At 31.9% G+C, this 24,543-nt stretch overlaps 1 protein-coding gene across 1 annotated transcript in view; it reads right to left on the bottom strand.

Annotated features, from left to right (window-relative positions):
* The window catches only part of SEC63 (SEC63 homolog, protein translocation regulator), a 66,766-nt gene that overhangs the window by 16,544 nt on the left and 25,679 nt on the right, over positions 1-24,543 (bottom strand). Inside the window, exons 4-13 of the mRNA XM_003769336.4 lie at positions 23,142-23,254; positions 13,348-13,409; positions 12,718-12,776; positions 10,474-10,524; positions 9,892-10,000; positions 8,131-8,225; positions 7,830-7,962; positions 6,285-6,377; positions 3,481-3,635; positions 2,833-2,980 (exon numbers count right to left, since the gene is read on the bottom strand). Coding sequence (XP_003769384.1) covers positions 2,833-2,980; positions 3,481-3,635; positions 6,285-6,377; positions 7,830-7,962; positions 8,131-8,225; positions 9,892-10,000; positions 10,474-10,524; positions 12,718-12,776; positions 13,348-13,409; positions 23,142-23,254 — 1,018 coding nt within the window. The remainder of the gene's footprint in view (positions 1-2,832; positions 2,981-3,480; positions 3,636-6,284; positions 6,378-7,829; positions 7,963-8,130; positions 8,226-9,891; positions 10,001-10,473; positions 10,525-12,717; positions 12,777-13,347; positions 13,410-23,141; positions 23,255-24,543) is intronic.

Here is a 24,543-nt window from a genome sequence, read left to right as displayed (position 1 = left end):
TTAACCTATACAATAAAATTTCATCAAAGCTAACTTAGAGCAAAAGTCCTATAAATTTAATATTTTGGTACTCACCAAATAAACTGTATTATGAAATATTAGTTAATATGAAACTACAACTTGGTAATAGTCTGAAAATTATACAAAAAATATTACTGGCATTACAATATACTGTAATGTATCTCTTAGAAATAAATTGACAAGAGTAGAATCACAATGACCAATCTACTTTGTCTTCTGTGACATTTGTGGTGCCCTGGTTCAAACCTCTCCTATTCTCCAAAAATACGGGTATAAGTTATGGCTCAAGTCCTCAGCTCTGATCACTCACTACATTCCCTCTTTCAAAGATCTGATCTATCCTCGTTGCTTAAATTATCATATATAATATAAAAATGCTAATTTTGATTTTTCTCCTAAATTTCAGTCATTAGTGATTATCTACCCCAGGGGTATACCAGCAAACCAAAGAGCTACTTGTGATTTTTACATCTTAAAAGAAAATTTTATTGTATTTAAAAATATAAAAAACATTCTTAACTCATAAGACACAGAAAAACAGATTTTGGGTCACCCCTTGGTACCTGAATATTTTTCCTTCATCTTAAACTCAAATACCTCTTAGTTTCTCTAATTTTGTTGCCTTAATAATCTTCACTTGAAAGTTGAAAATCATTTTTGATTTCACCTCTTCCTTTCCCCTTATATCTTCATAGCTTTTTATCCCCTTGAATTAATCCCTATACTCTATTACTATATTAACTTGCCTAAAACACTACTTTGTATAATTTAGCCTTTTTCAAAAAAACTTTCAGTGGCTCTCCACTGCATACAAGACAAAAAAAAATTGACATTTAAGATTTTCCACATCCTGATCCCCATATCTTCTACAATATTCTCTTTCATATTCAATTATATGAACCTTTTAAATTAAATTCATTCCATTGATTTATATTCTTATGGTTCCATCATTTAACTAAGTATAAATCCAGCCAACTGTATTATATATACCCCTGTGGCATTTAATATTTATTAAGCATTCTTAAGCAGAGCACATAACCAAACTCAAAGTTAGTTCTTTGTTTCCCTAGGCTGGATGCAAATTAAAAGATCAAGGAAATCTTCATGAAGATGGGAACACTTGAGTTTGCATTGAAGATTTAGAGGGATTCAAATGGAGTGAAGAAGAAGATAAATGAGGCTAGTGCCAAGGAATAATATGAGGCAAAAGGCACAAAATATATTTGTGGCAAAGTAAACAATCTAGTTTTGCTGGAATTTACAGTATATGACAATAAGGAGAATAGAGGTCTTCAGGATAAAAAATAAAGACTTCTTCCTCCAGCTCTAAAATGTTATCATGCTTGTTAATATTGACAATGGTAGTCCATAAAGATATTGAGAAAAATAATTTTACTTATTCCTCAAAACTGAGTCTAAGGAACAAATATAATGAGAGTAAACACAAAAATATGCTAGAATACTGCAGAATGTTTATGTCTTAGCTCAACAAAAGAAAACTATCTTTCTCTAAAAAACACGTCATCTACCTCCTTCTTTGGAAAGTTAAGTAAAGGGTCTTAGTGCTACATTGCCCATTTCCAGCCTGCCATAAGAGCTATAGGAAGAAAGAAGTGAATGTGTAGGCTGAAACACAAGAGAAAGAAGAGGCGAAGGTCAAAGTAAGCTGACTGGGTTGACCACAGGGACAGAAGTATAGAATGTTAGACCTCTGATGACACCTGTCTGAAGACATGCAGAGAGATATTACCCTATATAAGATTTCACCTAAGTCCTATCATCATTTGACTCTTCCTTGAAACATGACTTTGCAGTTTACTTACTTCAAATCACTATGTACAAATCAATTCACTTTGTTATATTTTGGATCCTGCTGACAGTCTGGACTGATTATTTTCTTTGTGCATGAGTGTTGCCCATATGTAAGAGATGAAGTCTGCTTTTTTTGGGTGGAAGATTTTTTTTTTTTTGCAAATTTCCTCATAACACAAACTGTTTTCCCAAACCTAAGTCTTATACACATTATCATACTAAGAAAGCAATATAGAATCAGTCAATAAAAAATTTTAAGTGCTTATATCCCAGACAGTATGCTAAGCACTGGAGATATAAAAGCAGAGAGTGTCTCTGCTATCAATGAACTCACGGTCTAATGGGGAATACAAATAACTGCACCAACAAGCTACATTCAGGATAAATTGGAAATAACCAATGGAGAGAAGTCACTAAAATAAAAGGGGACTGGGAAAGACTTCCTGTAAAATGTATGATTTTAGCTTGGACTTGAAGACAGAGAATCTCTGGCATGAAGGAATAGTTAGTGGAAATGTCCAATGAGGGGATAGAATGTTTCATTTGAGAAAACAACAAGAAGGTCAATGTCACTAGACAGTCGTAGGGGAAGAGAGGTATAGGAGACAGTTTTAAAAAAAAGTACATTAAAAAAAAAAGTGCACAGCAGATAACAAGAAAACCTATAAGGAAGCAAAGAAAAGGGGCAGCTCTGAATAGAATGTATAGTATTTATTACATAGGTTTTCTTGAAATGGAAATTTAATTGCTTTATATTTTGAATCCTCTCATGTTCTGCTGTGCACATGGCAAGTTTTTTTTTTCCCTATTTTTGTATTTAAGTTTAAAATAAAAATATGTACATTGTTTTTTAAAATAAATTTTCCTGATGAGCCTGACATGTGAGTTACAAGTAATGTTAGAGAAGGGAAAGTTGGATTTTGATTTCTTAAGCAACCATCTAAACACTAATATTTCAAAACAGGTGGCAGTGTTTAGTAACAAAATACCATCACTTACCTTGTGATTTTATGTCCATTGTCACAAATGGAAAACTACCAAGGACAGCCATAACCTCTTCATATTTCTCATCTTCTAGGAAGTGCAGTAAGTTGCGACGATCAATTTCTTTTAAACTCACCAAATCCTGGATGGTTTTTATTTTGAACTTATAAAACAAAATAAATAAATAAATAAGCTTAAATAATCCTATTAAGTATTAAAGGGGAAAAATGAGTATTTTAATCAAATTGTCAGTGACTTGAAAAACTATGAAGTTGTGTTTTATATTTTATGCTTCTCAAAGTACTGTTTATTTAGAATTTTAAGACATCAAATTCAACATTTTGTTTGACCTTCTTCCTCAAAGTTAAAATGTATAAAAGCACAAACTGACAATTTGGGTAGAAAAAATTAACTGAATGATTACAATGCAACAACCAGCTTGATTATTATATAATAACCTGGTAACAAAAAGCATTTTCTAGAGACCATTAAAAAAAAAAGTCACCATACAATTTACACCATCACTACAAAAACAACAAAATGGTCTCTATCTACTTCATATTAGAAACAAAAGCTATTCTCTTAGAGTATCTAATGAAACCAAAACTAATACAAACATACAAGCACTTGTTTTAAAGAATCAAAATCTAGTCAATTATATACCTTTTTATGATTAGAAACCCGTCTAAGATTGTCCTCTTCAATATGAGGAAGCTGAAGAAGGGGAGACTTAAATTGCTGAAGACCTTGAACAGACATCTGGGAAAGCTTCATGCAATTCTCCAGGGATCCCAAAGTTGGAGCACGAAACTCCCTTTCTTAGAGAGAATGAAAAAAACAAGGTTGCACTTTTCACATGCTTTACAATATATATGCTAACATAATCAACACAAAATAAAGCAGGAGAATTAATTTCGATATTTATATATTAAAAGAAACAACATTATTTTAAATCCAGCAAACCTCAATTATGAAAAACACCATCTAAGAAATAAGTAAGGAAGAGAACTGTAAAAACTAAATTCTCTTTTCAAAAGTTTCAAAAAACATCTTGTTATAATCATTAGTTTGAAAGGTACTTCTACTGATCATCATAAGCTAACATGTGCTGTGTCACTAGCAAGAATAAGCTGATAGCATGGTAAGAATTCAGGTACCTTTGTTATTATTTCTTGCATTTTGCTAACAATTCTATAACATTGACAGAAAAATACAAATTCATTTAAGGAGCAGCTAAAGATAAATTTTATCTTAAACTTAGATGTGCCTTTCTTTTCCTCTTAAGAATTTCTTCCATATCAACATGTTCAAATCTTAAAAGATAAATTATAAAATCAATCAATATTTTTTGAAGAAAACTTCCACTAAGTAGATAAGCTGAAAATACTGTCAATTTGACTAAGAAAATGTATGTGTTTTTAAAAACTAATTGTGATCTCACAATTTTGGTTTCTGGAATCCTCTTCAGAGAATGTGAGACTTTATTAGTACCAGTACACTCTATAATCAGTAAGTTGCAGAGTTAAAAAGGCAATAAAGAATGACTCTAACTTTACTTTTACAGTGGAGAATTACCCAACACCAAAAGATTCAAATGGAAAGAAAAGAGACAGAGTAAAAGAAGTATAACCTTTGCAAATCAAACCTAACAATGAAATAAAACCCTGGGAAATAAAATGTTTTGTTTGGGGGGAAAAAATGTTCATTTATCACTTCTATGAATTCAATATCCAGACCTACTTATCTAGCCTTAATCTCTCTCTGGAAGCCTAGTTCCACTGGCATCCCCACTCATCGTTTATATATTTAAAATTGCCTATTCTATAAGCATCTTAAAACTCAATGGGCCCAAAACTTAATTGTTTATTTCCTCCTCCAATCTTTCCCACACTGCCTCTAATCCAGCTTTCCTATTACTTTGGAGGGCATCATCCTTCCAGTAACTCATCCTCCTAACTTCAGTGTCATGTTAAACTCCTCATTTTCATACTCTCCATATAGTCAATATGCTATAAAATCTTGTCATTTTAACTCCACATTTCTTATATACATTCATTTCTTTCCACTCACATAGCCATCACCCAAGTGCAGCCCAAAGTCTTCTAATTCATCTCCCTGCCTCAAGTCTCTACTCACTCTAGTTTTCTACCACGTAGCTAACAAAGTGATTTTCCCAAAAAATAGTTCTGACAATGCTGCCCTCCTTTTCAATAACTCTAATAGCACTTTATTATCTTTAAGGGGCAAATATAAAATCATCTACTTGGCATTTAAAGGACTTCAAAACATTGGTCCTTTCCTACTTTATTTCTCTTCCTGTACTCTGATTCAACTACACTGGACTATTTTTATTTTCTTTCCATATGATACTCCATGCCTTGTCTCCCATTCCTGAAATATAGTACTTCCTTACCTATCTATCTGGCTTCATTCAAGACTCAGCTCAAATGCCACTTTCTTCAAGGCTTTCACAGTATATATGCTGTATATATAGTCATGTCCATATTTATATGCTGTCTTCCCCATTAGCATATAAGTTGCTTTTGGGCAATAATGGTGTTTTGCCATTCTTTCTGCCACCAGTGCTAAACAAAGTGCCTGGCATATAATAAGCTCTTAATAAACATTTGTTGGCTGACTGCCTAGAAACAAAGTGAATGTATTACTAATTTGGCAATGGCTGAAAAACTAGAGTATATGATTCTAATGAGTTTATTTTTGTATCCTAAGAAACAAATATGATAAATTCTAAGAAATGTGAGAAAATGTGCATGAACTGATGCAGAGTGAAGTAGAACCAGGATAATAGAGATAGAGATTACAATAACATAAACAAAAATTACACTGAAAGGCAGCAAAAAGTTTATTGAACAGAATGACCAATTGAGATACCAAAGAAGTTATTATGGAACATCTCCCTCCTCTCATCAGAAATGTGAGGAACTACAAATGTAAAATATAGTGTATGTTGTCAAGCATTCTTCCTTTTTCTATTGGTTTTACTTTATTAACAAAAGAAGAAAATGTTAAGAGAAAATTTGTTTTTGTATTTTACTCATCAATAAAACTTTTATAATCATAACAAATATTGGGATCTATCAGTTTATCATACTTAACAGCTGAGACAAAGAAGGACAAATAGGAGAAAGACCTAAAAAAACTAGGATTCCATTTAGAAATGACAACACACCCTCATACTTTTATGTCCTTTTTTCTTTTTTTTTTTTTTAAACTATTTGGCATTATATGTGAGGTTTGTTTTAATACTTTAAAACGAATTAAGTAATACTTATCCTTTTGTTATGTATGTTTTATATAAAACAGAAACAAAAAAGTAAAGAGGAAAAAAGATAAATAAAACTCCAAGCACTGATGGTCAGAATTCACTTAAGTATGACTTAATCTGTGAATTGTAATCTACATATGCTTGCAAGAAAGAGGACAAGATAATTATGTTTCCTCCTCACCTTCACGGCTCCGAGCCATTATTATTAGTTGGCAGATTACATTAACCATTTCTTGCAGTAAGGCAGGGCACTTTTTCAGGATAAATTGCTGATCTACAAAATAATCAAAGATCTCAGGGAAATCTTTCTAATTTTTAATGACTAGATCATATTTATCAACTGTAGCAACAAGAACTATGCAAACTCACTTCCACATGCAAGAAAAACTTAGATAATTGCACTGATTACAATTTTATAAGGTCACCTTAAAAATCCTCCTAAACCTCACCATAATGAATTAAATCAGAAAACCCTATGATCCCTCAAACCCAAAATTAGAATTTTTAACAAAAATCTTAAGCTTAGGATTTTACTTCTCTATATTTTTCTCTAACAGATTTAATTCTACTTTATTTAAGAAGCCTGAGTAATTACCACCATTGGTGAAATTTCCAAGTTAACTATAATTACTGACAGGCAATAAACTAAGAATAAATACCAAATGAACTCCTTCAAACAAAGAAGAGCATTTTTTTTTAAAGTAAAAAAAGTATTATTCAGAATAATATTTAAGTCTATCATCCATCCTTACATCCAAATACAGAAAATGATTCCTGCATTAATCATATTTTTAACCTACATAAAAAATAATTTTAAAAGATGAACACAAGTTAACACTAAAATTTGGTGAAAAGACACAAATGTTTATAAAGCTCTTTGGCAGCCAAGGCAAAATAAAGCTTATTTCTGATTTGAGTCAGTAATAAGATTTGCCATGACAATTCATCAGTTAATTACTATTTAACTGCCCAGTTTTCAGAAACACCTATTAAGATTTCTTTTGTGAATAAAGTTTTGTAATTATTTTTTTGTAAAATTTCAATTTAAAAAGATCTTGAAAATAAAGACCTTCCCAAAATCGTTAATGATTCAAAAAAAATTCTCCAATCCATGACTTTATCTTTAAGTGTTTTGGATTTATAAAATTTTAATGGAAAGTCAACAAAGAAGCTTTTTAGTATTGGCCATGACATGAATCTAAAACTATGCAAAGTATCTATAAAATCATCAAAAATCTCAGAGAAACTTTTTCTCATTTTTATGACTAGATTATAATGATATCCATGGAAGCACCCATATGATTCCCTACTCTCCCACCCTCTATCTATAATATGTATATAATAATATAATATCTATCTACAATATCTATAATATATTCTTTAAAGAAAAGAAGGCCATTATCTTGAGGCTCTGAACGGGAAGGAAAGTTTTTTTTTTTTTGTTGTTCTTCTAAGAAAGGCTACACATAACATGAAAGTAACCTTCCCAAAATTAGAATTGTCACCTTGAAACAAAACACTAAAATTCAATACATCAAAATATCTGACATATCAGGCTACTTGTAAAGTAATTACATAGCATATAGATTCCTTTTTTAAAAGGGTCCTTGAGCAATTATTTGATTAAGCAGAAATGAATAGCTATGTAAACACTATAGCATGAGATCTAATTAAATCTGATGTTTTGGTTCCATTAAAACCTTTTAGATGTTAGAATCATAATTACCTTCTTCAAGTGTTTCAGGAATTTTCATCCTAGCAAGATGAGACAGTAAAAGAACTCTGGCCTTCAAGCTGTATGGGCAGGTAAGTGGAGGCTCATTCTTCTTTAAATTAATACTGCCAATTTCTCTGATTAGCTAGGTAAATGAGATAAATACTTAACATATATCACACACACACACATGCATGCATACACACACACACACTCACACACTCACTCTCTCTCTCTCTCTCTCTCACACTCAGAGTAGCACTGGATTTAATATGCAAACATCAAACAAAGTACTTTTTGGAAAGGACCTAACCTGGGGTATTTGAATATTATCAGCTGGTCTGCTTGTAGCATCTTTATTATACTGAGGATCAAATTCAGACGCTCCAGCTAAAACCATTATCAGACCTAAAGAAACAATAAAAATTAAAAAAACAAAATCAATTTGCATATCTACTAAATTCCCTTAAGACAACTTCACTAACACTAAAGTAATAAATACCACTTTGTACCATACATTAAGATACATTTACTGAAAATTCAACAATGGCAGAAACAATTTTTTACTTTTTATTGTTTTCCCAAGGTATTGTTTTGAAGACACTGTTAAAATTAATATATTACTATAATTTGGCAGAAGCATATACATCATGAACTTCAGATTGCAAAATACGACCTGTTAAAGATAAACAAATCCTATTCAAAAAAGTTGTGCCCATGTGTCCCTAAAAAAGAGAGAGAGAAAGAAACGCAAACTCTCTTTACCCATTATAAAATTAAGTTCCTAGAGGCAAAAGCCAAATATATTCAAAATTTTAACCCACATTAACCTAGGTTAATATGGCACCTACGGTTCATTGGACATTGTCTGGTTTAAGAGGAAGCCCCCTTTAGTACTGATTTTTTAACTACTTAACCACATGGTACTGAAATGTTTAATATAATAATAATAAAGTGTCAAAGCTCTCAAAATGTCAGATTCCTGGCACAAATCAGACATACTATTTACACTATTGTCAAAATTTCCTTAAATACTATCATAAAGCATGCAATACTCTCAAGAAAATAAAAAAATTATGCTTGAGACAAACTGAAATACTACATTATATAAGAAGAAAGAAATCTAATTCCTCCTTCCCTCAAGAATCTGAAATTTGTTTACATCTCAGTCACATATATCTGATATCCATCTGGGAAATTATAGCCCATTTAATTTTCTTTTAGAAAATTATATGAGAATCCAAAATGTAACTATAGATAAGTCCAACACAAGTCATAAGACCTGTATAGCATTTTTGATTTTTAAAAGATATGTATTAATGAAATATGCATGTAAAATGTGGATTCAAAATATATTTGTAGTTCTGTTAAATAATGACTCGCTCACTCCACAAAAGGATATAGAAACAAAACTGAGCAGAAGATACAAGAAAACATATATGAACATATTGGAATGTCCATAAGTATAAAAGGAGATAGTGATTCAAGATAATATGATTTCTCTATCACTAGAGTTCATCAAGCCACGGTATCTAATTGGTGCCAAAAAATCTGAATCTGGCTTCAAACTCTCCAATACAATAGTTCTGGAATACTACAAGTTATGATTAATATTTATAAAGAAAAGTAGTTTTACAGTACAGAAATGTACTTTTAGTAAGTTACCATGAAAAGGAGGAAGAGTAGTCACCTTCTTAAGTTCAAATACAAACTACCAGTTTTCTCTCAATATATAAAATTACATTTATTAATACAAAACTGTACAATGAGTTTTTAGTCTAAAATTTCACATGAAAAATAACCAAAGGAATAAATAATAAGTGTTGAAATTGAGAAGTATTAAATGTATTAGCATCCTCTCACAATTTTAGTAATCTAAGAAAACTATTTAGAATTGTCTTGACATTGGAAATTACAATTTCTCCAATACAAGCATTTCTATCATTTAAAAAAAAAACAAAAAAACCATAAGATTGTATTAACTAAATGCTACAGGATTTGTAGATTTTAAATATACAGAAGAAAATAGCCCTGAAGTACAAAACTAATGACAGAACACATTTGCTTTACTCACGTTTCATATCCATGTTTCGGGTTTTATATACAAAATATGTATAGATTTGAGTTGTGCGGATTAAGATCTGGTCTCCACTGTAGCGTATTGATCTATACCACCAAGAGCCCTAATAAATAAATAAAATAATATAAAAGACTACCAGCAACAATTCTTTTCTTGGATTAAAAACTATAAAACTTTATGATTTTTCTGCCCCTCCATATCTCTAATCCAACAGATAACAGTTTATTCCAGATCAACAATTAATTGATGCTTATACTGAACTGTTAAACCTAAATCACTTTTGTGTTTATCAATAAATCAATTTCTCAATGCTTGTTTCAGCTAAAACTTAAGACAAGAGCATAAGATAAAAGTATCTGGACCAAATGTTTGAGTAGAACAATTAATATTTTCAAGATATTAACTTTAATATCAAGCAAGTAAAAAGCAAGTTAGATAAAATATAATAAAAAATAAGGCTTTTAGGCTCAAATATTTAATAACATCCTTTATAAGTGAAATTCAGAAATAATCTACCCTAAGTTTATTATTAAAAATAATATAATATAATAATAAAATCTCATTTAAAATTCTTACCACTACAACTGGAAGGATAACCATAAATGCCAATCCATATACAAGCAAAACCTGGGATAGGAAAAAAGGGAAAAAGAGTTACCTATATCATAAAGAATATATATTTGGGTAGATAAGGTTAGGAAAGAATAAATATGCAGTAAGAGACTGGATTTATCATCAATTTCTAAGTTGTGCAGTAGGATAGAAGTATCAGATATTCTTCATGGTATGCTGGTTGTTGGCATTTGACTCAGTAGGTCCTGGATTCCTGTGTTGGCTTCTCAAATGCCTTGTCTTTTGACAACCTTAGATTCCTAAGCTACTATTACCTTTTAGATTAAACCTTGTCTTATATTATTCTGGATTCCTAACCTACTCTTTCCCCTTAAATTAGATCTAATAATTGTGTAGAGATTCTACTTGGCAAGCCCTGAACATGACAAACTATAGTAAATTAGTAAAACTGCAGTGGCCAGACACAATGATTTCTTACAGAGCTGTCACTGTGCCACAAACAAGATAACATTTAATAACTACAGACATTTTCAATTGAAAATATTTTTAAACAAATTTATATGAATCAAAGCAAGCTAATAAGTAAGAATGTGAAGTATATCATACATAAGGATTAAGATTTTTCTTGCACAACATGACAAATATAGAAAAGGATTGCATATATTTAACCAATATCAGGTTGCTTGCTGTATTGGAAGGGGAGTGAGGAAGAAAAAAATGGAATACTACATCTTATAAAAACCAATATTATGCCCACCTCCAATCACTGAATCAAAGTACAATGAAGGCTTACACTGCACAGGAAGAAAAGGCAGATTCCCAATGTGGCCACCTTTATTCCCTTAAAACTTTTGCTTACAAAAGAAATTGACATTGGCCAAAATGCATGCACTGTTAACTTTCCTGCCTAATTCACTAAATACAAAGCAAGTGATTCTGACAAAATAGTAGTAGTAAAAAAATGTAGAAAATACTAGAAAAATAGTAGTAAAAATGAAGGAGAAAATGTTTTCTCTGTTTCTTTTAAGTATTGCCATTATAGTGTTACCGAGAGTTTTGGCTTGGTTAAAAAAAAAAAAAAAATGCGATGGGTACAGTCCTCTTCCATGATTCTTCCTTAACAGTTCCATTAATATGCTTATAACACTAGAATTAGTAATGCTTGTTAAGATATTTGTACATTTGTTTGCAATCCAATTTTGCTCAGTAATATGCATGTAAACTGCATGCCTGATATAAATGTTTAATACTAATAAAAAATATGAATATTGAAAATATCTTTGAAAAAATATTTGAAAAACTAAAATACCATTGAGATAATTAAAAGATTAATTTGAAGAGATTTAAGAACTTATGAATTAATTATTCCAAGCCTCATTCATTTTACAGATGAAGAAACTGAAGATAAAAAGTTAAATGATTTGCGGAGGTTTGCAAAAAGGGAGTTAATTGGCACAGATGGAATTCAAAACCACATCCTCTTATTCAAAATCCACTGATAACCATTTTAACCATGATGCCTTTCATCTTCTGTATCTTGTCAAAAAATAGAGTGATTTCCAAATTATTTAGTTTTTTGTTTTGGTTTGGTTTTGTGCAATAAAGACATCATCACTTCTTCTGACAACTTATTTCCTCCTAAAAATGCCCACTGAGCATATTTGAAATTCAGATAATTTAAATCCTACAGGGTAGGGATAAAAGGCTGCCACAGTGGGTTAGAAGCTATTCTCAAACTTTTCAAAACAAGGAACTATCACCATATTAAGTTTTATTGAGTATTTTTTGGAATTTTTACTGCCATGATGCACACACACACACTCTCTCTCTCTCTCCAGCAGCAATAAAAATGGACCAATTTCCTCACTCATCTTAAGAGTTATACAATACATAACAAGAGGTTTGTTGTTCAGTCTTTTTTTTCGAATTATATCCAACTCTTGAGGATCCTATTTGGGGTTTTCTTGGCAAAGACATTGGAATGGTTTGCCTTTTCCTTCTCCAGCTCATCATACAGATAAAGAAACTGAGGCAAACAGAATGAAGTAATTTCCCAGAATCACAAAGTATCTGAGGCCAGATCTGAACATAGGGAGAGGAGTCTTTTTGACTCCAGGTCCAGCACTCTATTCACCATGTCATCTACGTGCCCCAATAAGAACAAGGCAATACACTAAAACTGTGTTTGACAGTCTCATATCACATACAATCATCATATTTCAGAAGCCTTTCATTGAGAACACTTACCAAAATTGAGTTTTTCTGATCCACAATCCAAGCTGGCAAAGCAATTCCAAAACTTGTGGCTAAAAGGATAAAAATATCCAAGTTTCTAAAAAGAATTTCAACAATGTCTCATTTTTTAATTTATTTTGTCTATTTAGTTAATTATTTGACCAAAAAAAAATATTAGAGAGTGTACTAAATTTATAATTCTCAAATTTACAAGATTATTTCTATAGCTTTTAATGGAATCAGTTACTTTTAGGACTCAAGTAATTCTTACAAAATAACTGCAAAAAGAATGTTTTTCCCCTATTTTTGGACCTGAATTTTTGTAATAATTTAAATTTTTAAAAAACAGAATTTTCAACCATGTTTCTATAAGTTAGCTTGAAGTGATTTAACAATATGCTGATTATATTTTTTCCTAAGTATTTTCTGGAGCCTAACTCTTCAACCTAGTTTCTTGAATAAGGGGAGAAATGTATTTAAATAACACTTACTCTACAGATAATAAATGTCTCACTTAAGATTCTTATAAATACTCATATTTACTCTCTCATCTTTTAAAAAAAGCAAAGGTATGCCTTCTAATCTAGTTATTAATTTTGCAATAGCCACCTCTATAATACTGGAAGTTTTAAGATCCATTACCTTGTGGCCCATCTGGATTTCCGTATTCTTCCCAATTTTTCCGAGATTCTTCATCAGTTAAACTAATATTTAAAAAAAAAATCAGAAGTCAGAAAGATATGCTAACATTAATATATATGCACAGATTATGCCACCCTGCATTTCCAAAATATGCAATTTTCAAAGTGTTTTTACATACTTTGCCTACATGATCTTTACAACAATTTAAAGAAGTATACAGGGCATATGATTCTTATACTAGAGATGAGAAATTGTATTTCATAAAAGGTGTGTAAACTTTTTAAAGTCACAGAATAAAGGGAAGGGCCAAGAACAGATCCCAGGTTTTCTGACTCTTAGTTCATATGCCCTGATAGACCACAATGTCTTTCCAAACAATTACAAAAACAATTCATTTTTTTAAAGAATCTTAAGCTGTTCCCTATCTAGTGATCATCCTTTAAATACTACTGCTCTTTCAGTAATGTGAAAAGCCTAAAAATCATGTGGAAATATACCTTAAGAAAGAAACCTGTAAGTTACTTAAAATTTGGGATATAGAAAGACATTTCATGAGTATAAAACTAAAATATATTGCTAGTAACTATTTACTCACAAAATACAAGGATATGTATGACTAGAAAAAGAAACTGATCATGTAGTAAAAGACCTGTTCTAGTATATTCAAACATAAGATCACATAAAGATGAGTTTTACTGTAATAGCAAGGAAAGAAATTTGCTACTAATAATTTGAAAAGATTAAACTTATGAATTTAAACATCAGTAAGCAGAGCTATTTGGAACTATTCAGTTTAGATACAAAAAGCTACATTCAATTCAATAATCCCTGAGAGGTAGTGTGGAACAACACAGGACAGTAATACATGGTATAACAATTGACTTAGAGCTAGAAGGGGCCTTAGAGACATTTAAAAATTTGTTGAGAGTTATGTCCAGCATGTCCACTCTATTTTTAAAGAATATAGTTTAATCTACTGGTCATCCTGCCATTTAGGGGAGGGGGTGGGGGGGGGGTAAGAGGTGAAAAATTGGAACAAGAGGTTTGGCAATTGTTAATGCTGTAAAGTTACCCATGTATATATATCCTGTAAATTAAAGGCTATTAAATAAAAAAAAAAAAAAAAAAAAAAAGAATATAGTTTAATTTCCACCACATTCTGTTATGTTCACCTTGAGTCATTTAAGAAATGTCAAATTATCAACTGAATACTCAAAATATTTTTTAATACTTTAAAATTTTTTGATGAAAAATTATTAAAAAGTAAAGGGGATAACTCAGCCAGAATACTTCAATCTAGTATAGAATAAATAATAGGTGAACATATTAAAATTTCAGAAAATTTTTTAGTTTTTTGTTTTTAATTTTTAATAAAGCTTTTTCATTTTCAAAAGATATGCATGGCTAAGTTTTCAACATTAACCCTTGCAAAACCTTGCATTCCAATTCTCCTCCTTCCCCTCATCTATAAATATGCATACATATTTATACAATTATCTTGTTGCAAAAGAAAAATCAGATCAAAAAGGGAAAAAAATGAAAAAGAAAATAAAATTCAAGCAAACAACAAAAAGTGAAAATACTATATAATGATCTACACTCAGTTCCCATCAATCCTCTCTGAGTGTAGATGGCTCTCATCATCACCAGATCATTGGAACTGGCCCGAATCATCTCATTGTTGAAAAGAGCCATGTCCATCAGAATTGATCATGATATAATCTTCTTGTTGCCATGTACCATGATTTCCTGGTTTTGCTTATTTCACGTAGCATTAGTTCATGTAAGTCTCTCCAGGCCTCTCTGAAATCTTCCTTTTGGTCATTTCTTACAGAACAATAATATTCTATGATATTCATATACCATAACTTATTCAGCCATTCTCCAACTGATGGGCATCCACTCAGTTTCCAGTTTCTAGTCACTACAAAAAGAGCTGCCACAAGCATTTTTGCACATGTAGGATCCCTTTCCATCCTTTAAAATCTCTTTAGGATATAATCCCTGTACAAACACTGCTGGATCAAAGGATATGCACAGTTTGGTAACTTTTTGAGCATAGTTCTAAATTGCTCTTCAGAATGGTTGGATCAGTTCACAGTTCCACCAACAGTGTATCAGTGTCCCAGTTTTCCCATATCCCCTTCAACATTCGTCATTGTCTTTTCCTGTCATCTTAGCCAATTTGAAAAGTATGTAGTGGTATCTCAGAGTTGTCTTAATTTGCATATCTCTGATCCAACAGTGACTTAGAAAAACTTTTCATGAGTAGAAATGGTTTTAATTTCTTCATCTGAAAAATATCTGTTAATATCCTTTTACCATTTATCAAATGAAGAATGGCTTGAATTCTAATGAATTTGAGTCAATTCTCTATATTTTTGAAATGCCTTTATCAGAACCTCTGAATGTAAAAATGCTTTCCCAGTTTATTGATTCCTTTTTAATCTTTAGTTCTGTTTGTACAAAAACTTTTTAACTTAATATAATCAAAATTATCTATTTTTTGTTCAATAATGATGTCCAGTTCTTCTTTGGACACAAATCCCTTCCTTCTCCATAGATGTGAAGGTAAACTATACTTTGTTCTATTAATTTGCTTATAATATCACTCTTTATGTCTAAATCATGAATCCATTTTGACCTTATCTTGATCTAGGATATTAGGTGTGGGTCAGTGTCTAATTTCTGCCATACTAGTTTTCAATTTTCCCAGCAATTTTTGTCAAATAATGAGTATTTATCCCAAAAGCTGGGAGTTTAGAGTTTGTCAAACATTAGATTACTATAGTCATTGACTATTTTATCCTGTGAACCTAACTTATGTCACTGATCAACCACCTTATCAGAAAAAAAAATTTTTAAGATGGTTTCATCCAGTGGTTCTAAAATTTGGCCTCTGGACATAATTTCCAAGCTAAATTGCAATTATATCATCAGAAGACAGCTAAGAGAACTCATCTACCTCCCAAGCTGCCAGTGGACTCTAGCCATTATTACTGTACTTCTGATAGACATCAGGAAGTCCTTCAATCATAATGTCTACTGTGAACAGAGGCTGATTGTGTTTTTAGGGGTCTGACAAAAACACCAACTCAGGGGTACAGGCATCATAGAGGATCACATAGAGATTTTTATCTTGAGGGGCAAGAGGATTGAGGAGAAAACATATATCCTAATTCATGACAAATATACTGATCTAGGGAAAGAAGGAAGTGAGGAAGGAAAGAAGAAAAAAAGGAAGAAAATAAGAAAGAAGAAAAATAAGGAAGAAAAAATAAGATGAAAGAAAAAATAAGGGAGAGAAGGAGGATTCAAAAGAAGGGAGGGAAGTAGAGAAGGAAAGAGGGAGGGAGAAAGGGAAAAAAGAGGTAAAGGTAAGGAGGAAGGGAAGGAGAGAAAAGGGAAAACAAATAATTATATTGTAGGGTTTTTTTTTTAATTTCCCTTAGTGAAAATTCCTTTCAATTTCACCAGAAAATATCATATATTTGCATCAGAAGAGATTCTAATTCACAAGAAAATCAACATAAGAACTGTTTGCCGATGTTAAAAGCAGCATTAGAAGCCTCATGCTAATGATCGAAAAAGGAACATTTGCAGCACACCACCAGCAACACTTTATTATTAAACTTTCCAACTTTCTGAATTTAAATATAATTTGTTTTAAACTCAATTTTGCATGTTGTCAGAAAACATGAAGTACCTACCTGATTAGGTGGTATATGAAGAGCAGTATATAGGGAAAAATCAAATAACGAAACTCAATTACCCAAAACACAAATTACTTATGAAAGAACTTCCTTTTTGATAAGAAATGCTGGGGAATATTGGGAGTTAGAGCCAAGATGGCAAAGAAGCAGCAGGAACTTATCTGAGCTGTTCTAAATTCCCCAACAAACAACTTTAAATAATGTCCCAAAATGAATTCCTAAGTGGCAGAACCTACAAAAGGATAAAGTGAAACAATCTTCCAGCACAAGACAACTTATAAGGACTGCAAGAAAGTTCTCTCTCACTTGAATGAAAAGGAACAGTACAGCAGGCAAGCAACCAGGCCTGGAGACGCAAACACAGAAGGCCATGGCCAAGACCCTGGGTTCCTGGATCAAGGAACTTGAAACAATGCAGGAGCAGAATTAAACTATAAAAGTCATAAAATAAGCTAGAAAATGAGCAAAAATAAAAATAAAAATAAAAACACTAGGAAAGATAAAAACACAAACTCAAAAGAGAATAACAATGCCAAAATGCTTTCAAGCAAAACCTCAAAGAGAAATATGAATTGGTCTCAGTTCCAAAACAGAACCCCTGGAAAGACTACAAAAGTATTTTAAAAATCAAATAAGAGAAGTAGAAGATAAACTGGGGAAAGAAATGAGAATTATGCAAGAGAGCCAGGAAAAAAGAAGTCAAGAGCATGGTAAAAGAAACACAAAAGATGGAAAAAGATATACAAAAATTCAATGAAGAAAACAAATCCTTAAAAAGTAGAATTGGCTAAATGGAAAAGGAGGTACAAAAGTTCAATGAAGAATGTAATTCCATAAAAATCAAAATTAGGGAAATGAACACTAATATCTCCATGAGACGTCAAAAATCAATCAAAGAAAACGAAAAAAGAAATGAAAAAAAATTTTAAATACACTGAAAATATGAAATATCTTATTGGAAAATAACTGACCTAGAAAATAAAGCTAGGAAAAAATAACTTTAAAATTACTGGACTACATGAAAGCTGTTATAAAAAAGGAATGGACAGCATCCTTTGTTAAAGTATGCTTTTATCTGTATTGAGACTCCATCAGTTCTTTCTCTGGATAGCAATTTTTTTTAAATCATATGTTCTTCAGAATTTTCTTGAGTCATTTGTTGATGAAAATACCTAAATTATTCACAATTGATCATCTTGCAATATTGCTGTTACTGTTTACAACTTTCTCCTAGTTCTTCTCATTTTCTCTTAACATCAGTTCGGGTGAGTCTTTCCAGCATCTTGCTTGTTATTTCATATAGCACAAAAACAACTCCATCATAATCATATGCCACAGCCCATTTAGCCATTCTCCAATTGATGGGCAACCCCTTGATTTCCAATTTTTAGCCACCACTTGAACAAAAACTATAAATATTTTCATACAAATAGGTTCTTTTCCCTTTTTTCTTAATAATCTTTCTGGGATACAGACCTAATGGTGGTATTGTTGGATCAAAAGATTACGAACAGTTTGATAGTCTTTTGGGCATACTTCCAAATTGCTCTCCAGAATGGTTGGGTCAGTTCACAAATCCACCAACAGTGTGTTAGTGTACCAGTTTTCTCATATTTCCTCCAACATTTATCATTTTCCTTTTCTGTCATATTAACCAATCTGATAGCGTGAGGTCATACCTCAGATTTGCTTTAATGTGCATTTCTCTAATCAATAGTGATTTAGAGCATTTTTTCATATGACTGCAAATAGCTTCAAAGTCTTCCATCTGAATACTGTCTGTTTATATCCTTTGACCCTTTATCAAATGGGCATGACTTGTATTCTTACAAATTTGACTCAATTCTCTATATATTTGAGAAATAAAGCCCATATCAGAAACATTTGCTATAAAAATTGGTCCCCAGCTTTCTGCTTTCCTTCTATTCTTGGTTACGTTGATTTAGTTTTTTTTTTTAATGAATATTTTATATATATATATATATATATATATATATATATATATATATATATATATATATGTATATGTATATCTTTAAGTGTAACTGGGGAAAAGTAAAATACTACTTAAAAATATAAAAAAAAACTTTGGAAATTGGCAGAAATTAGGCTTATATATTATATCTTAAATTACATCTTACTACATATTTCATATTAAATTCAAAACGACTGTGTGACCTGAAGATTAAAGAACATCCCACAAAAAAAAAAAAAAATCAGAAGAAAAACATCAATCATTTATTAAATGTATATTTCACATATTTTTCATAGCTATGGGCATTAATCTCAATGAGTTTAGGAGGACAGAAGACTGGATCTCCTCATCTTGCCCAGAGTACAGTAGTCACTCAGAGGCCTGACCCCACTACTGATAAGCGCAGAAGCTCTGATCAGCAAAGGATATGAACAGACAATTTTCAGATGAAGAAATTGAAACTATTTCAAGTTATATGAAAAGGTGCTCTAAATCACTATTGATCAGAGAAATGCAAATTAAGACACTACACACCTCTCAGATTGGCTAAGATGATGACAAATGTTGGAGGGGATGTGGGAAAACTGGGACACTACTACATTGTTGGTGGAACTGTGAACTGATCCAACAATTCTGGAGAGCAATTTGGAAGTATGCCCAAAAGACTATCAAACTGTGCATACCCTTTGATCCAGCAGTGTTACTACTGGGCTTATACCCCAAAGAGATCTTAAAAGAAGGAAAGAGAATCACATGTGCAAAAATGTTTGTGGCAGCACTCTTTGTAGTGGCAAGAAACTGGAACTGAGTGGATGCCCATCAGTTGGAGAATGGCTAAGTTATGGTATATGAATGTTATAGAAGATAGAAGTTCTTTGAGAAACAATCAGCAGGATGATTTCAGAAAGGCCTGGAGAGACTTACATGAATTGATGCTAAGTGAAATGACCAGAACCAAGAGATCACTGTACACGGCAACAGAATGATTATACAATGATTCTGAAGAACATGGCTCTTCTCAACAGTGAGATGATTCAGGCCAGTTCCAATGATCTTGTGATGATGAAAGCTATCTAAACCTAGAGAGAGGACAGGGGGAACTGAGCGTAGATCACAACATAGCATTTTCAATTCTTTTGTTGTTTGCATGAATTTTATTTTCTTTCTCATTTTTTTCTCTATTGGATCTGATTTTTCTTGTGCAGCAAGATAACTGTATAAATATGTATGCCTATACTGGATTTACATATATATTTACTATGTTTAACATATTTACTTGCCATCTCAGGGAGGGAGGGAGAGGAAAGGGGAAGGAAATTGGAACACAAAGTTTTGCAAGAGTCAACAGTGAATATTCTTGCATATATTTTTAAAATAAAAAGCTTCAATTAAAAATTTTAAAAAAAAAGCTCTGACCAGGTCCACTTGAACCTCAGTAAGTTTATTCATCCTTAAGCAGCCCCTCCCCTTCTTGGGGGCTTACCATACTGAGGCCATACTTACGGAAGACACCCTTTCAGCTTTAACTTCCTACAGCTGAAAACTCCCAAATTCAAGATCCATCAAGCTCAATCTCCCCAAAGACTAATAAAATTTATTTTCAGAAGGAAAAGATTATAAAAATTTAAAGAAATATATAAATGAAAATAAACATTATTAGACCAGGAGACTAACAGAAGTATATTTATCAACTTGAAGAATTTGAGTGAAACACAATGGTTCCTTGATATTCACTGAATAAAAACAAAATTATCAAAGTTTTGATAATATAATTTCCTCGGAAATTTTATCTGCAAAAAATGTCTTGTCTGATGACAGACAAACCCATATATTTATGTAGAAAATGTATTTTAACTCTACCCTATATTCTAACCTTTTGTTTATAAGCATCTTTGTTATATGCATCTAAGCTACAGCAATAAAGAGGAAAGCTGGCTTAACAGCAGAGTCTATGTATACAGCATTTTTCTAGTCACATACAACACTTACATATTCAACACCCTAAGTAACCATCAAAAGACTTAATTTTGATAGTTCCATACCTTTACTCTCTGGTACTATTGTAAAAAAAAGCTGGAAGAGAATGGTAATATAGCTGTCACATTTTCTATACCATCACTAAACATAACTGACTGGACTACTGTTCCAATAATAAGTAAAGTACTGAAATACTATTATCTTGTTTTTGTACAAAAGACCTAATTAGACTACGTTTGTCATCAGTGACCTGTCAATTATTTCAACATCTAACCTCAGGCTGCAAGTAAATTATTTCTCCATGTACCTTTACCCAGGAAAATTTATCTGGGGCTTTAAGTATATAATTGGAAGGGGGGGGGGGGGGGGGGGGGGGGGGGGGGGGGGGCGGAGAGAAGAGATGAGGGGAAGATAAGAATATAGGAAATCTTTTATTTTGCTTTTAGGAGTAGGGAAAGAATTGGGAAGGAAGGAGAAAAAACACCCAACTTGCAGGCATTGTTTTTTTAATTACCTAAAAGTTCAAGACACTGTGACTCTGAATGGTACCACTGGTGTGTTTTAAGAATAAAGGACAAATTATCCCATTTTCTGAGCTATACCATTCACAGTACAAAAAGGAATCTGCCAAGATTCATATTTATTATTTTATTTCCATCATAGCAATACTGGTCCTACTTCCTTGGGCAGGAACTATCAGCACAAATAACATGTATGACCTAAACTCTCCTCAAAATGCAATTATTCTTTTCTCCAGGTCATAACTATTTAATAGATAAGTGAATATGGCTAGGAATAAAAAAGAAGATAAGCTTCTGGCAAGTTTATCATGTTTCTCCAATCCTGACAGTTCCCATCAATCACTGAACTCACTTCAATAAAAAAGAGAAATAGACCCCTTTTGTCTTCAGAAAAAAATTGGAAAAAAAAAAAAAGGGGAAAAATAGAGATCACAATATACAGAGACTATCTACTAATTCTCATCACTATTATTTAACTATGAGAATACTGAAGGGGGTCTTTTTCAAAGTGGCACAGATGGGAGAAAGATCACTATAGGACAATGTTTCTTAACCTTGGTCTGTGAATTAAAAAAAAAAAAATTCTGATAACTGTATTTCTGCATAATTGGTTTCTTCTTATAATTCTAGGGATTTTATGTATTTAAAAACACGATTCTGTAAAGGAATGTAGAACATTTAGCAAACTGCCAAAGGAGTTCATGACAAAAAAAAAGTTAAAAATTTCTGCAACATCCTACATATGAAATTATTCTACTGTATTAACAAATGTCTACAGGAACTGTCTGTACAATTGGCACAATTGTACAAAATACAAATACAATTGGGGTTAAGTGATTTGCCCAGGGTCACACAGCCACTAAATGCCAAGTGTCTATAGTCATATTTGGAACTCAGGTCCTCCCAATTCTGGGGTCAGTGATCAATCATCCATTGTGCTAGCCAGCGGCCCCAACAAATACAATTTAATAAAATAGAGGAAAAGACAAACACACACACACACACACACACACACACACACACACACACACAATAACTGTATTTTGGCAATATTACTTTAAGCAACGCAGGAAAAACAATCAGAAGTTTTAAAAGTCTTCTTTAAGGGAAAAACTGACAAATAGCCAAAAGAAAACCCTAAAAATCCACATATAATAGCAGATAGAAAAAGAATAAGTTGTCATGAGGACAACAAAGTATGAGAGTAAAGAGAAAAGGCTCAACAGCAGATCAGACGCTCTAAAAGAAGAAAAACAAAGAAATCGTATATATCTTTACATACACATACATGTATATAGATAAAAAAAAAAAAAAAAAGCCAGAAAAACAGGTAAGAAAGAAGATAAGGATTCTACAGAGTAGAAGGGAAGAAAGGGAAAGAAAGGGGAATATAGAGATAAAAACCTAAAACTTCCAAAAAAGCTTGCTTAATATGTCATTTTATTTAAATCATCATTCAATAATTCATATGGCAAAAATACTTGTCAGTATAAAAGTAGTAACCAAAGAGGTACTTTTATTTTCCTATTTTAAGGAAAAAAATAAACTACTTTTACCACTACATTAAAATGTTTAGTACATATTAGATAATGTGAGTAAAATACTTACGCAGCATAGGCCTTTGCTATCCTCATGAACATAACTTCATCTCCTCCTTTATCTGGATGATATTTTAGTGACAATAAACGATACTGTTTCTTAATTTCTGCTACTGTGGCCCCCTAAAATAAAAAAATATTAGTACTAAGTCAATGACACTGCACTAAATATACCATCCATCATATTACATCACCTAAAATGCAAACAGCAATGAACTAAGAAAAAACATTATCATTATCACTTATTCACAGCTGACATTCTATAAAACAAAGTATTACACTCAAGATTTAAACATCATGAAAATATTTGAGTAAATTAAAACTTTTAGCTAAAAGAGTCACCAAGTGAACTAGTTTAATTTTCAACATAAAGATCAGAAGACTTATCCAGTTTCATTTGTTGCCAAATCTTTAATCCATTTAATGTCTTGACTAATAATTACTACTAAACTTTTCTTTATACTTTTTTAGGATATTAAAATGATCAAAAAGCTATCATGCTTATTTATTATTTTTTTCACTTAATAGAGATTAATAAAACCTGAACCATTTATTCTATATAATAGTATTGTATACACTACATAGCATACAATCCAAACACTATTATATAAACATGTTTTGTAGGCTCAAGCCATTCCACTCAGCAATTTTTCTATGTTGAAGGGCAGGGAAAGTGGGAGGAACTGAAAAGAAAGATGAAAGAAATTAAGTTTGGCCTGTGCCATTTATAGACTTTGCACAAGCCTCAATTTTAAGAAAGCTTTGTTTTCATCATCTGTAAGATAAGGCAGCCCAAGTAGATCAAGTAGGAGATCCCCTTCCATTCTAAAATGTTAAGTAGCATCTAAAAGAAATTTCCTAGTTATTTTTTTATTGGGTTTTTTTTTTTGGTGGGGGGGAAGGACTGCAAGGCAATTGGGGTTAAGTGACTTGCCCAGAGTCACAAAGCTAGGATGTGTTAAGTGTCTGAAGCCACATTTGAATTCAGGTCCTTCTGACTTCAGGCTGGTGCTCTATCCACTCTGCTAATGAGCTGCTTCCCTCCACCCCCCACATTATTCATCAATCTGAAAATTGCACCTCACATCAAAGGGAGAGTGGGGAAGAACATCCCAGTAAATTTTAAGTTTTCCCCTATATTTGACACTATCAATTCTAAACCATCTTAGCCTTCATGCGACTTTGAAATTGTCCAACTATTTATTGCAAATTAATGTCGCTGAATCATGTTTTTCATAAGATCTTGATCATACCACAGATGTCTTCCCACCATATTTCTACCTTTTAGCATTCCTAATTTCCAATAGACTCAGCTACAGCACTCCTTTCTATAAGAAGCTCCTGATTTCCTCTAGTTGTTAGTGCCTTCTCTTCCCTCAAAAAGGTAACTTCTATTTATTTTTATGTATTTT

Source organism: Sarcophilus harrisii, chromosome 4 (genome assembly GCF_902635505.1).
Source record: "Sarcophilus harrisii chromosome 4, mSarHar1.11, whole genome shotgun sequence".
NCBI lineage: Eukaryota > Metazoa > Chordata > Mammalia > Dasyuromorphia > Dasyuridae > Sarcophilus > Sarcophilus harrisii.
The sequence above is the reverse complement of the archived record's forward strand: the minus strand, read 5'-3'. Positions and strand labels throughout refer to the sequence as shown.